Source organism: Natrix helvetica (genome assembly GCF_964273705.1).
Source record: "Natrix helvetica genome assembly, chromosome: 2".
NCBI classification, from domain to species: Eukaryota; Metazoa; Chordata; class Lepidosauria; order Squamata; family Natricidae; genus Natrix; species Natrix helvetica.
Window position 1 is genome coordinate 51356059 of NC_138552.1, and position 14611 is coordinate 51370669.

The following is a 14611-nucleotide window of genomic DNA, read 5'->3' on the forward strand; positions in this document are numbered from 1 at the left end:
AAACCACATCAGTATTCATTGTCATTGTGACCCATTTTTGTATAGGTTTATAAATTGCAGTGCTCTTATACATAACTAGACTTGGCCTTTATTTCTTAAAGCACAATTTAACTTCATTTCTTTTTAATGTCATGATTAAATTACCAAGCTTAATAAGTGAACACTTTGGAATAGAAATGTTAGTTATAGGTAAGATCATTTTTAAAAAGAAATAGTGATGCTGGTTCAGTTCAAAATAAAGTTTCAATGAAATAATACTGTAATTTTCTACTGAAACTCCATTATTACTATTCGCTCACTCTAGACATTTAATGAAACAGGCAAGTTTCTCCTGACGGACATAATATGATAACTAAATCCACATTTCTCTATTGGCAATAACTCATCATTTTACTTCTAAGTCAGTGGAATAAAATGGAAAGAATAGAGAGGAGAAAAAATGGAACAAGATAAAGGCTTACCACGAGATCCAGTCGCTTCAGTTGTAGTCTTGCATCTCATATCAGTAAACGTCACTCTACATCTTTATGTACAGATGTATCTATTGATATCTCCTGATCCATGCAATCATGTTTCCTAGTTTCTTAAAAAGAAACTAAGTTAGCTATTGAAGATGTAAACCAGCGACTACATTCATGCCCCCCATCCTAATTTTAAGGCTGCAGAGTTATTCTTAGAGAGAGTTTTAATTTTTCTCCCAACTTCGTATGGTTTTCATATCATCTTGTAAAATTAGGGGTCACACATTTTTCTAATACAAGTGATTTTCATTTTTTTTGAGAAATGAAGTACTTGCTATCAGTATTTAAAGATGGTTTTATTATTGTTTATAAACAAGCAATATTACAGATGATTTTAAAAAGTAAACATATATTTCAGGCTAATAGAAGATGGACAATTTGAAATTGTAACAGGAGGTTGGGTCATGCCTGATGAAGCTTCTGCTCATTATTTTGCTTTAATTGACCAGTTGATAGAAGGACACCAGTGGCTAGAGAAAGCTGTAGGTAGGTTTGTGTAATTTTTGTCTTGTGAGTTTTGCCAACTCTTCCATTTGAGTACAGAGGTTTAAGTGATGAATGAATCAATTATTTTCCTTTATAAATTGTCAAACCACAATTGCCAAAAATGTATATAATATGCTTAACTGGGTTTATAGTAAAGACAGATGTCAGTAAAAACATTTGGATAACTCTTCTCCTAAATGTTATTGCAATAAGTTCAATATGACTTCTGGATTAGTATAGTAATATACCGAATTTTCAGTGCTATTTTTTTCTGTCTGTCATTGATTATTAAAGTAGAGAAGAGAGGGGTTTTGAAATTTGGAGCCCGCCTTGTTCACAGGCTGTAAGGTGCCTCATCTTCCTAATGCTTTATTACTGCATTTTTAAATAAGAGGCTGCCCTGCTGCAGAGTAAAATATCGCACTTATTCTTAAAAAAATATAAATGGTAGGAAGTCAAGGTAATTCGCGTTCATTTTGTATGCCAGCACTTTTTAATTTGTCTAATTTTTTGGAAAATTTAATAATTTGTGTTTGTAGAAAAATGTAATTGTACATTTTGGGGAAGTTAGATAGCACCTTTGCCTCATACTTAGCTTTTCAAGACAGTTTCGTCCTCATCCATGAAATCATGTTTCCTGTTCTACTGAAAAAGAAACAAAGCTTTCTATGAGGCAACAATTTATCTTTTAGGAATTTTTGTTTTTTTTTAATACTTGACTATATGTCAACCATTCCAATTTGTGCACCAGTCCCCAAATATTGGGGATCCCATGTTAATCTGTAAGAATAATTTTTGTGTATTTATATAATCTGGCATTATGTTGCTTTCAACACATTCTTTTTTTTTAGGAGTAAAGCCAAAATCTGGTTGGGCAGTTGATCCATTTGGACATTCACCAACTATGACTTATCTTCTAAAACGTGCTGGATTTTCCAATATGCTAATACAGAGAGTTCATTATTCAGTTAAAAAATATCTTGCAACCCAGAAGGCACTAGAATTTTTTTGGAGACAGAATTGGGGTAAGTATTATTTTCATATGAGCTCATTGCAACAAATACTTTGGAGTCCTTGGCAGGGGTGGGATCCAACCGATTTAACAACTGGTTCGCTGAGTGCGTGCTTTGCACGCACTCACTCACTTCACTCATGCATGTGTCTGACACGGCTGATTTGTTTCAATGTCAAACTTCCAGTAATTTCCTAGCATTTTTGATTTGATGTAAAATGCTGAAGTTTTCCAGTTGCAACTATGATTAATTTTGTCTACTTATGGTGAGTTTTCTAACTGCTGGTTGCTAAAAGCCATTGGTTTGGTTTGCCAGAATTTAGTAGTGTTGTTAAGCTCTTAGAAAAATTCTGCCCTTCATTTCCTAACAAAATGGGTGTAAATTTCAAAACTGAATATTGGAATTGAGAGCATAGCTTTATGTTCTGACCCCCCTCTTTGTACACCAAAGCACTCCAAGACAAGAATACAGCTAGACAATTTATTCACAGTAAATTAACATACTGACTAGACCTTGGCAGCAATACAGACTTCCAAGATAAGAAACAGACATGAGAGCTTCTCCAGCATTGGTAATTAAGTTGAATCCTGCAACCAGCCTCCTCACAAAGTCTCCTTATATACTATCTTGAGAGGAGCCTAATTACAACCACCTGGGTCCAATTATCTTCTGTATCTGCGTAGTTGTTCTCTACATCTATCAGCCCTCCGTTTCCGGGTGTCCAGGACCAACTCCCTTGTTTCTTCCCCACTGCTCCAAGGCATGACGTCAGGAGCACACTCCCTTTGGCTTTCACCACTACTCCATGCCTCGGATGCCTCCTGGTGGCCAACCAGAATCTCTGATCCCTGCTCAGAGTCGGAACCCTGTCCAGGGTCCTCCATATCTTCCAGAGCCAACTCATAGGGCCCCTCGCTGTCAGAGTCTGTTTGCAGCTCCAATGGCTCCTGCTGGGTCACAACAGCTTTAGTTCTTTCAAATATGTACTTCGGTATTATGAAGATCTTGGTGATAAATTAGTTACAATATATATAATTATAATATTTAAATTCCTGCAAAGAATGAACTTTTTGTGCTACAGAGTCTGCTGTCCGGAGTAATGTAGTGTCGGCTCTGAATAATTTTGTATTTTAAATTTTATGTCATATAGTGTGCCTTATTTTAATTGTGATGTTTCTGACATAAATAAACAAGCCCTGAATAGACATCTTTATCAGCATTTTGTGTTGTAACATAGGTTATACCAGAGATGGCGAACCTTTTTTGGCTCGCCTGCCATAAGTGGGGGGAGCACAGGGGGGGTAGTGTGCGGGCGTGCCGCATCCATAATGCAATGCACCCATTTTTTGCATGCTTTTTTTGCCCTCCCCAGGCTCCAGAGGCTATATAGGAGCCTGGGGAGGGTGACAACAGCTTCCCCCGCCCCTCGGAAGCCCTCCGGAGGCTTGAGGGACCTTCAGGATGCCTTCTGGTTTGACTTCTGGTTTGCTCGGAGGGTGGTTTGAGCTCTCCGAAGGCTTGAGGGATCTTCAGGATACTTCACTGAAGCCTCCGGAGCAGTCAAAACGAACCTCTGAGCAAACCGGAAGTCCGTTCCCGAACATCCGGTTTGCTCGTAGGGCTGGTTTTTTGCGCTCCGGAGGCTTCAGGGAAGCTCATGAAGCCTCGGGGAGGGCCTGCGGGGGGGGGCAGGGGAGGCTCTTTTCACCCTCCCCATGCTCCTATAAAGGCTCTGACAAATGGCTCCGCGTGCCACCTGTTGCACGCGTGCCATAGGTTCGTCATCACTGGGTTATATCGTCAAATCTGTGTTAGCAAAGTAGCAAGATAGTTGAATTCTTTGTTGTTTTCTGGTGTAGATAAATAAAAATTCAGATACATCCATCCTGCACTTTTGGAGAACAGACAGTGATAATGAGCATGATAAAGGACTTTACAAATATGTTATGTTATGTTAAGGAAGCCTAGAGGAATAGAGGATACATTTACCCATTTTTATTTATTTATAGGATTTTTTAATCCTCATCTTTAGCCATATGTCTCCCATAGCAAATATAACTAATAATATAATATAGCTTATAATCAAGACATAATATACAAGGAAGGAAATGGAGAGAAACAGGGAGATAAAATCTAATAATAATCAGCTCAGCTGGAAATGGTCAAAATAGAATAACAGAATGCTTGCAGGCTAGGTGATATTTGCGAGAGCGCGAAAGTGAACTGGTTTCTTACCAGGAAGCAGGGGAATACTGTTACAGTTTTTCTAATCAAATGACTGTTTAAACGAGAGTGGAATAAACTTAAAAGTAATCAATTTGGAATAACCTTTACAACAGAAGGCCTGTTTTTTTTGGGGGGGGGGTTGTTATAATGCAAACTTAAGCTATTCATTTTAAAACCTTCTTTACGAACTTAAACGTGCAGAAGTAAAAGTTAGGCACGGGAATAAGCTTTCAAATCACCTTTCCGAAGTCAGTTTTTGGATGTAATGATGAAAGAAGCACATTCCAACTTATAGACAGGTACCTAAATTAAGTAATGTTTCCAAGGTTTTTAAGACAGGTTTCTCCAAGGTTTATTATACCTTTGCTTCCTAATCCTGTTTTAGCTGATGTCTGTTTAGTTTGACTTTTCTAAGAGTCAAACTATCTGAGTCTCAGAAAGCATAACTAAAGCATACTAACAGCATGCCTTATCCAGCATTACTAGATTTCTTTTAAAATTCATAGTGTATAACACTATTAGACTTTTGTACACGTCGAGCTTCTGAAGTATTGTCTATCATTCTGGAGATCTCATATTATCAAGAATCATTTGACTATTAAGATGAAATCCTATAAACAGTTTGAAATTGAGTGCATGGACTTGGCATATGGCATTCATTGTTAACTCTGTGAAAGAAACAAACGAGTAGGCTTTCCAGGTATAGTAGTAGTGAAACAGCACAGATTAGAAGCGTGTGTTACCTTTCATGTATCTATTAAATAAAAAGTAGTTCTAATTTTATATATATGGCTGTCAATTATAATATTGATTATTAACTGGAAAATGAGTATGGTATGTAAATGAAATGTAATATTAATTTCTGTCATCTGATGAGATAGAATATTGTTTTTTTTTTGTGACATGACATGATCCATGGATCTAGCAACCTTGAGAATGACCAAGAGGAAAGACATATACTGTATATTTTATTATATGACAGATGGCTCGTAGTAAAAAGGAAAAAGAAAGAAAGAAAAAAGTATTTTTGGAATTAATTGATGATGGAAGAAAAATTCTCTAAGGCTTGAACTTGGGTGATACAGATTCTAAGTAGTCTGATTTATGATATATGTAAAATAATTTATTTTTATATTTTTCTTGGTATTTTAATTTTAGATTTGGGATCTGATACAGATATTCTCTGCCACATGATGCCTTTCTATAGCTATGATGTTCCTCACACTTGTGGGCCAGATCCTAAAATCTGCTGCCAGTTTGATTTTAAGCGACTTCCTGGGGGACGGGTTAGTTGCCCCTGGAGAGTTCCTCCCGAAGCTATTCATTCCGGAAACGTTCACCACAGGTAAGTGTATAAAAATATCAATCAACAACAGCAATATTGCACTAACTATAAAATGTGAACATTTTATAATTACCGTTTCCCCGAAAATAAGACAGGGTCTTATTTTTTTTTGACCCACAAAATATGGCTTGGGCCTTATTATCAGGGGAGGGCTTATTATTTAGGGATTGCCTGGCGGCTGCTCTCTTACAAGCAAGCTCCCAAAGAGCTGGGCACAGCCTCAGTGGAGAACGGCTGGGTTGCGCTGTCGCAGCAGCGCAACACAGCAGCCATGAAGCGACCACGCTCATGAGCAGCCACCTGGCAAACCCCCTTTCCAGCTGGGCACAGCGCCATTCACTGACCTAAGGGTATCGCCAAGCCGCTTGAGCGCCTGTTCGCCGCCGTCCAGCTCCCGCGGTTTGGCGCCTTCAAAATGCCAGTGAATGGTGCTCTGCACAGCTGGAGAGGGGGAGTTGCGGAAGCGGTTATTCCACTCCCGCTTGTGTGCCTCCCAGCCTCACAATGCCCTGGCCCAGCTCTCCCTGCAGAGCCAGGGCATCTCCACTGCCGCCATCCCAGCATGGCTTTTTGGGCGGCTTCCAAACTGAGTCTTCCAACAGTGGCCACTCTGGGCATACACTCTATGGTTGTACTCTTTGGGAGTATGCTGTGCTGGCAGCCGGCCCACAACCATACAGCGTACGCTCAGAGCGGCCACTACCAGAAGACTTGGTTTGGAAGCCATCAAAAAAGCCATGCTGGGATGGCGGTGGCAACAGCGGAGGTGCCCTGGCTATGCAGGGAGAGATGGGCCAGGGCATCGTGAGGCTGGGAGGTGTGCGAGCAGGAGTGGAAGAGTGCTCGTGCAACCCCCCTCTCCAGCCGTGCAGAGCACCATTCACTTCATTTTGAAGGTGCTAAGCCGTGGGAGCCAGGCGGCGGCGATCAGGCGCACACAGGGCTTGGCGATACCCCTAGGTCATGAATGGCACTGTGCCCAGCTGGAAAGGGGTTTAGCTGGGTGGCTGCTCATGAGCATGGTTGCTTCATGGCTGCTGTGTTGTGCTGCTGCGACAGCGTAACCCAGCCGTTCACCCCTGAGGCTGTGCCCAGCTCTTTGGGAGCCCGCTCGCAGGAGAGCAGCCCCCCTCTCCAGTTGGGCATAGCACCACTCACCAACCTAGCAGTATCCCGAAGGCACCAAGCAATGCAATCACCTTTCTCCCCACCCCCCCAGTTCCCATGGTTTGGCACCTTTGGAATACCACTAGGTTGGTGAGTGGCGCTCTGCCTGGCTGGAGGGGGATTGTCCAGGGGGCTTATTTGCGGGAGAGGGCTTATATTTTTGCCTACCAGAAAAATGTGGCATGGCCTTATTACCAGTCATATTTTTGTCATATTTTTGGGGAGACATGTCATATTTTTGGGGAGACAAAAATGTTTTTTGCACTAATACAACTTTGGATTTTTTAAACATTATTTCAAGCATTTTACTTGGCATATGAGCCAAAACCGGATGTCAGAGTAGTTTTCGAATTAAGTAAAAGAAGATAGCTCACCCCATTTCATGCTTAAGATCTAAAGAATGACACACATGGGAAAAGATGTTAGCAGGATGGAAGATGGAAGTATTCACAGAAGATAGAGAAGTTATTTTTAAAAAAACCAGCAGTGGTCTCAGCTATATAATTCTTAAAACCGTCAGCTGAAACAGGAGGAGTCTTAAGTGTGTTCGAGTAAAGAATTGTTGGGCTGTCAGTGGGACCAAAATAATAACTTTACTGCTTTTCGCTCTCTCCTGGATGTAGCCGGATGAAATTTTAAGCATCAGTATCTAGACAAATCATTATGACAACATGATCAGTCTCTGTCTCTCAATATCTATGTTCTGGCATTATAACATACATTTGTAGCATTCCGTGGTCACATGACTGCAATTTATGATATATATTTTTTGCTGGAAATTGGCCTTTCCTTCCAGTTTTTGGGGAAAGCTGCCTATTGGGTACAATGAGTTCACTTAGTGACCATAGCATTCACTTGATGACTCCTACAAATTGACTCTTAAAATCAATTGCGGTCATTTGGTAATCCAATTAATGACTAGCATGATTTATGATTGTAATTCAGGGCTAAATTATGTTCATGGGCTGAGAACTATTTGTAATCACTTAACTGTGTATACTCCATGTCCTGTGTGGACAAAACCAAGAGTTGACAATTCTTTATTAGGCATTAACAAAGTTGTCTTCTATGTGGACATTTGCATCCACAATAGAAGTTGCTTTGTGAACTTCTGAAGGAATATTACTCCAAATGTCTAGGGATTGTATCTTTGGAATTTTGAGTCAGTTTGAAGTTTCAGATTTAACATGTCTGGGGAATGCAAATAAGGTAAAATGCAAATAAGAAAATGGATGACTTGTTACTTTCTGAAAAAGACACTATATTATATATTATCTCACTGTTTCCTAATATGTTAATTAAACTAAAGTTTTATATTAGTGGCATGATTTAAAAAATGGAGTACTTTACTTTTTGCCATTTGATTTTTTTTTTTACTGGATTCTATTTTATACTGTGAGCAACTCTAGCAGTTTCTGAAACGGAAGGGTTTCATAATTCTTTGAAGAGCTCTTAGAGCAGTTTCTTTTTCTACTCTCTGAGGAAAGCTCTTGGTTTATTGCAACAGCGTTAATAAAACAGAAGAATGTAGAAAAGCCTTCTTTGCATAGGCATTCAAGTTTGCATACCAGAGTAGTAATGTTTTTGTTTTCTTATTATTTTGTTTGGAATGTTCCTTGAGTCCTGGGGTTGTTGTATTTATTATTTATTGTGTTCTATTTACACTTTAATTATTGTTTCACTGTTTTGATTCTGACCTAGCTATAGGAGATTCTCTAAACTTATTCTTTTGGGAGTGAAGTAGCACATAAGTGTTAGTAAATAAAAGAAATCAATATTCAATAAGTTTTTGTTGATTGTAGAGTATTTGGGAAAATTTGTGGATATTTTAGAATAATGAGCTATGCCCAAATTTAGCCATAGATGAAGAGTGGAACTGTAATCTGTAATGTTTTATTGAATGGATGGAGGGATACTGTTAAAAATGGTGAAATTAATGAATGCTCTGAATTTTGCTTGTTCCCATTTCATTGACACAGATTTTCTAAATCTGTTTGCTCAATCATACTGATTAAATATAAATAAGCTAAAGATCTCATCATTTTATATCAATTGAAATGAATGTTCATAAACCTTCATAGAATTGCAAATTTGATTCGAAGGACTAGATTTTAAATCGTCAGACTATGTGGTGGCGCAGCAATTTCCGCGACACCTCGACGAATCCGAATATCTAGACCCACGCCAGTCCGGTTTCCGACCCGGGCACAGCACAGAGACAGCCTTGGTCGCGTTGGTTGATGATCTCTGGAGGGCCAGAGATAGAGGTTGTTCCTCTATCCTGGTCCTATTAGACCTCTCAGCGGCTTTTGATACCATCGACCATGGTATCCTATTGCGCCGGCTGGGGGGGATGGGAGTCGGAGGCACCGTTCTACGGTGGTTCGGCTCCTACCTCTCTGACCGGACGCAATGTGTGTTGACAGGGGGGCAGAGGTCGACCCTGAGGCCACTCTCTTGGGTGCCACAGGGGTCGGTCCTCTCGCCCCTCCTGTTCAATGCATATGTGAAGCCGCTGGGGGAGATCATCCGTGGTTTTGGGGTTGAATACCATCTGTACGCTGATGATACGCAGCTGTACATCTCAACCCCAAACCACCCCAACGAGGCTGTCGAAGTGATGTCCCGGTGTTTGGAAGCCGTCGGGGTCTGGATGGGGGACAACAGACTCAAACTCAACCCCTCCAAGACTGAGTGGCTGTGGCTACCGGCACCCCGGTTCAGCCAGCTAACTCCATCGCTGGCCATAGGGGGTGAACAACTCCCCCCTGTGGAGCGGGCGCGCAATTTGGGCGTCCTCCTAGATGCCCGGCTGTCTATGGATGACCATGTGGCAGCCGTGGCAAGGGGGGCGTTCCACCAGGTTCGCCTGGTGCGTCAATTGCGCCCCCTACTGGACCGGGATGCCCTACGCACGGTCACTCATGCGCTGGTGACGTCTCGCCTGGACTACTGCAATGCCTTCTACATGGGGCTTCCCTTGGGACGCATCCGAAGACTACAGCTAGTTCAGAACGCAGCCGCGCGGGTGATTATGGGGAGCTCAAGATACTCCCATGTGACACCTCTCCTGCGTGAGCTGCACTGGCTACCTGTGGTTTTTCGGGTGCGTTTCAAGGTATTGATTACCATCTTTAAAGCGCTCCATGGCACAGGACCCAGTTACCTGCGGGATCGTATCCTCCCGCACACATCCCTACGAGCAATCCGCTCTCACAGGGAGGGACTACTACTGGTGCCGTCCACTAGGCAGTGCCAGCGGGCGACGCCTAGGGGTAGGACCTTCTCTGTGATGGGCCCAACCCTCTGGAATGACCTCCCCCCCGGCATTAGAACTACCACTGACTTCCGTTCCTTCCGTCAAAAATTAAAGACTCACCTGTTTCGATTAGCTGGCCTGGCACATTCTTAGTTTTTACCTCCCGATGGATATATTTTAATGGGTAATTTGGGGTAATATTTTAACTCTTGGGTTATTAGAGTTTTTAATGTATTATATTTATTATTCTATATACAGTCTTGCAACCTCCTCCACCTACGTATTTAATTATTTAACTGTTTTATGTATGTATTTTATAACGCATTTTAGTGACTGTACACCGCCCCGAGTCCCTTTTGGGAGAGGGGGCGGTCTATAAATACGAATAATAAATAAATAAATAAACTCAGAAATCAAATTTGGTTGCATAAATCTTTTTTTTAAAACATTAGTAATTCAATTCAATCAGTACAATTTTGCAAATCTATTCTTTTATTTCTAAGGGCATGGATGATTTTAGATCAATACAGAAAGAAGTCAAAGCTTTTTCGTACCAATATTTTATTGGCTCCACTAGGAGATGATTTTCGCTATAGTGAAAGTTCGGAATGGGATCAGCAATATCAGAATTATCAGAAATTGTTTGATTATATGAATTCTCATCCAGAGTTCCATGTCAAGGTAAGAAGCAATGATTTTAAGACACCCAATTTATTTTACGTTTTCTTCTGAACTGTTGTGGCAAATAAATATATGTTTAAAAATATGATTCCTTGCGTTCTAGTGAGAGATATTGTTCTGTTGTACAGATAGTCCTCGACTTATTTGTGCAATTGAGCCCAAATTTTTTGTTGCTAAGCAAAACAATTGCTAAGTGAGTTTTGCCCCATTTTACAACCTATTAAGTGAATCACTGCAATTGTTAAATTAGTAACAAGATTGTAATTTGAATCTGGCTTCCCCATTGACTTTGCTTGTCAGAAAATTGCAGATGGTGATCATATGACCCAGGACGCGGCAACCATAATAAATGTGAACTACAGTATTTTTTGGAGTATAAGACGCACCTTTTTTCCTCAAAAAAGAGGCTGAAAATCTGGGTGCGTCTTGCTGTATACATTGAATACATCATTTTTTTTACCTCCCTAAGCCACGCCCCTTTCAGCAAAATGGCTGTGTGTAGCCTTATGAAGGCTTTCAGAGAGTTCCTGGGGCCTGGGGAGGGCAGAAATGAGCAAAAAATGGGCCGTTTTTTGCCCCCAGCAGCACTCTATAAGCCTCCATAAGGCTATGTGTGCAATTTTTTGGGCAAAACCCGGCCCATTTTCATGAAAAATTGACCATTTTTTGCTCATCTTTGCCCCCCCCCCACCCTGGAGCACTCTGCAAGCCCCTCCAAGGCTATTCATGCCTTTCATTTGAAAAAAAACGGGCCAGTTTTTGTGAAAAACGGGCCGTTTTGGGGAGGTTTGCAGAGTGCAAAAACTCTTTTTTTTTCCTTTCGGAAAGCTGTTTGATTAGAGTGATTGATGAGAATTACATTGATCAAGTGCTGTGCCAGCAGAAACAAGTCTTAGATACTGCATGTTGTTAGTGATTTCCTTCTCCAGCACACATATAAATACACCTGGAAACATCTATCTACCTACCTACCTTCTCTCTCTCTCCCCCTACCTACCTATTGCATTTCTCTCTCTCTCTCTCTCTCCCTCTACCTACCTACCTACTTTTTTAAAAAAATTGCCTCTTCAAAACCTTGGTGCGTCTTATACTCCAGTACATCTTATACTCTGAAAAATATGGTAGCTGCTAAGCATCGAATTTTGATCACGTGACCATGGGGTTCCTGCAACAGTTCTAAATGTGAAAAATGGTTATAAGTCACTTTTTTCAGTGCTGTAGTTCTAATGATCACCCCATAAATGGTTGTAAATTGATGGCAATCCTGTATAGGATTATATAATATATGGAATTGCAGTCTTTGGCTAACAGTTTTATCTTTATTTGTACTTATTTAGAAATAAGAAAGTTTTACTCCTTGCTACATTACAGAATTGTACTGTATATGCATTATGAATAAGTCATGTGGTTTATTTCTTCCTATAAGAAAAGTAAACCCAACTTTCAAGTAATCTCATAAAATTTTACACTAATCACTTCAGCTAACAGAACAATTTATCAGATCTTCTCTCTAGCCCACCCCCCAAATCTTCAATAAGCTCAAAGAAAAAAAATATAGCAAGTCAGACTCTTTAATAAAGGAGTCTGACTCGCTACCACAGTTTAAATTTTTTAAAGATGAATGTGTTGTTCTGGCTTTCCGTACAATTATTAGGAATATGAATGTGCCCAGATGTCAGAGTTTGTACTTATTTAACTGGAATAGAATAACTGCTTCATGATTTGCTATTTCTTAAATTCAAATGTAGGAAACTTTGAATTGTAAGCATTTTATATTCGTAAGCACTTCTGTTCTATGTAAAACAACTAAAATATTTCATGGACTTCAATGATTTCAATGATTATTTATTGATGGTTGCTTTGAAATTATAAGAATTTGTTGGCCAGAGCATAACAATTTTAGTCATATCTGTGTGGCATCTCCAAGAATTTTTTATAATCATAACCATATTATTTCTCTTTAAGTATAACATAGTGTTATTCAGAGTTTTTGAACTGAACTGTTTCAGTTCAGGTTTATGCAACTCTCGTTCTTTCTTTTCCTTCTATGCAAAAGAGAGGGATTCTGTACATATTTTTCCTCAAGGTTTTAATGTCATTTTAAATAATATGATGGATATGATGGTTTAAGACAAACTCATGTCATATCCAAAGAACGTGAATTTCAAAACATGGGAATGTAAGATAGGATAGTAAATTAACTGCAGTTTGTTTAAACACACAAAGCTATATACAGCTTTTGTTGCATGCAAAATTATGATGTTCCAAATGTTTGATATGTAATTCAGGAGTATATTCAAATCTTTAAATTTTACTTAACTTTTAATGCTTTCTCCCTGCAAGCTTCACACAAGCAAATATTTTGCTAGTGTGAAGAAGGCATGGAGCATAGGCATATCAGCAATCATTGCCTTCCATCTTCCCTATTGACTTTGGGGAAGCTGTCAGGCAACATTGAAAATGGGGATCGTGTGATAACGGTTCAGTGGGAGCTGCACTGAACAGCAGCAGTGCTACAGTGCCCCCCCAAATTGCCAAATTTCATTACCTCGTGAGTAATGGGTTCCAGTTTTCTGTGAGTTAACTCACTTGAGGTACATTTTTGACAATTATTTTGTCCTATAATGCAACATTTTGCCCAATTGAAGGTTACAAAGTATCAAATGAATGTGTTTTAGTAGTATATAGATTTATAATTTAAATAAATTGTGCTGCTTTATTATGCTAAGCATTGCTCTGGTATTTTCAGAAAAATAATGACAAATGAATAAGATTAATTGTAATACACCATAATGATCAATAAAGTCTTCTAAAATTATATCAGGGATTAAAACTACTCCTGAAGCAGCTAAGTTTGCTTGGGGAGCCACAAGACTGGTAATAGAAACAAAGTTCAGGTTTTATCAGGAAAAATATATGATTTTTCCTAGACAAGATTTTCTGCGAGTTTTTAGAATTTTAAAGATACAAGCTGACTACTAATGCTAAGTAGGAACCTCAAATCAAAAGAAAGAAGTTCCTTCTTCATCTGTGTCATATTCCCCATTACAGTGTTCCCCATTTGGATGATTCATGGTCTGCGTGCAAAATATATACATCAGTCTTCCCCATGTCATCTGTTCACTTGAGGAATTAATAAGCTATAGTAGCGAAACTGAGATGGAAAAAGTTATTTTTGTGTAGAGAAAAGAAAAACGAGAGGTCAACCTAGAACAACAATGAGAAAATCTCAGCTTCGGGAGTGAAACAGTAGATTTTTCAAAGTTTGCTTGAAGAACAAAATCTGTTCTCATTGATCACATGGTAAAGAATTTATACCACATTTTAATTTGCTTTAGGCTCAGTTTGGAACGCTATCAGATTATTTTGAGGCGCTGCATAAAGCTGGCAAATTGGATGGAAAGAGCGGTAATTCAGTGTTCCCTGTTTTGAGTGGAGACTTCTTCACCTATGCAGACAGAGATCATCATTATTGGAGTGGATATTTTACATCACGACCATTCTACAAGCGCTTTGATAGAATTCTAGAATCATATTTAAGGTAAATAGCGTAATTTTGAATATTTATGCTCTTATGCTGTCAAGTAGCACATGCTTTTGTAATCATGTTGTTATATTTCTATGTCAATCCAGTAGCACTTATTACTTATAGATTCTACAATAGAATATTGCAACAAAACTTGGCCTAAATGTTAACTACTGTAGAATATTATAAAAGCTCTTACATAATTAATATCTTCTACTGCAATAATGGAGAGAGAGAGGGAGATGGCATTTATAGAATAGGTATATTACTAATATTATAAGATGGATTCGTTAACTTTTTTATTTTTTTATTATGTTGTGCTTCTATTCCAAAACTATTTCTTCCATAATCTCTCTCTGTTCCCCAAGATTTTATTTCATTTTGTTA

At 39.3% G+C, this 14611-nt stretch overlaps 1 protein-coding gene across 2 annotated transcripts in view; it reads left to right on the forward strand.

Annotated features, from left to right (window-relative positions):
- Positions 1 to 14611, forward strand: part of MAN2A1 (mannosidase alpha class 2A member 1) — a 59388-nt gene that overhangs the window by 21309 nt on the left and 23468 nt on the right. For both annotated transcript variants that reach the window (XM_081941298.1, XM_081941299.1), the window contains exons 5-9: positions 880 to 1007; positions 1859 to 2032; positions 5405 to 5591; positions 10521 to 10698; positions 14037 to 14239. In XM_081941298.1, the coding sequence (XP_081797424.1) occupies positions 880 to 1007; positions 1859 to 2032; positions 5405 to 5591; positions 10521 to 10698; positions 14037 to 14239 (870 nt within the window). The remainder of the gene's footprint in view (positions 1 to 879; positions 1008 to 1858; positions 2033 to 5404; positions 5592 to 10520; positions 10699 to 14036; positions 14240 to 14611) is intronic.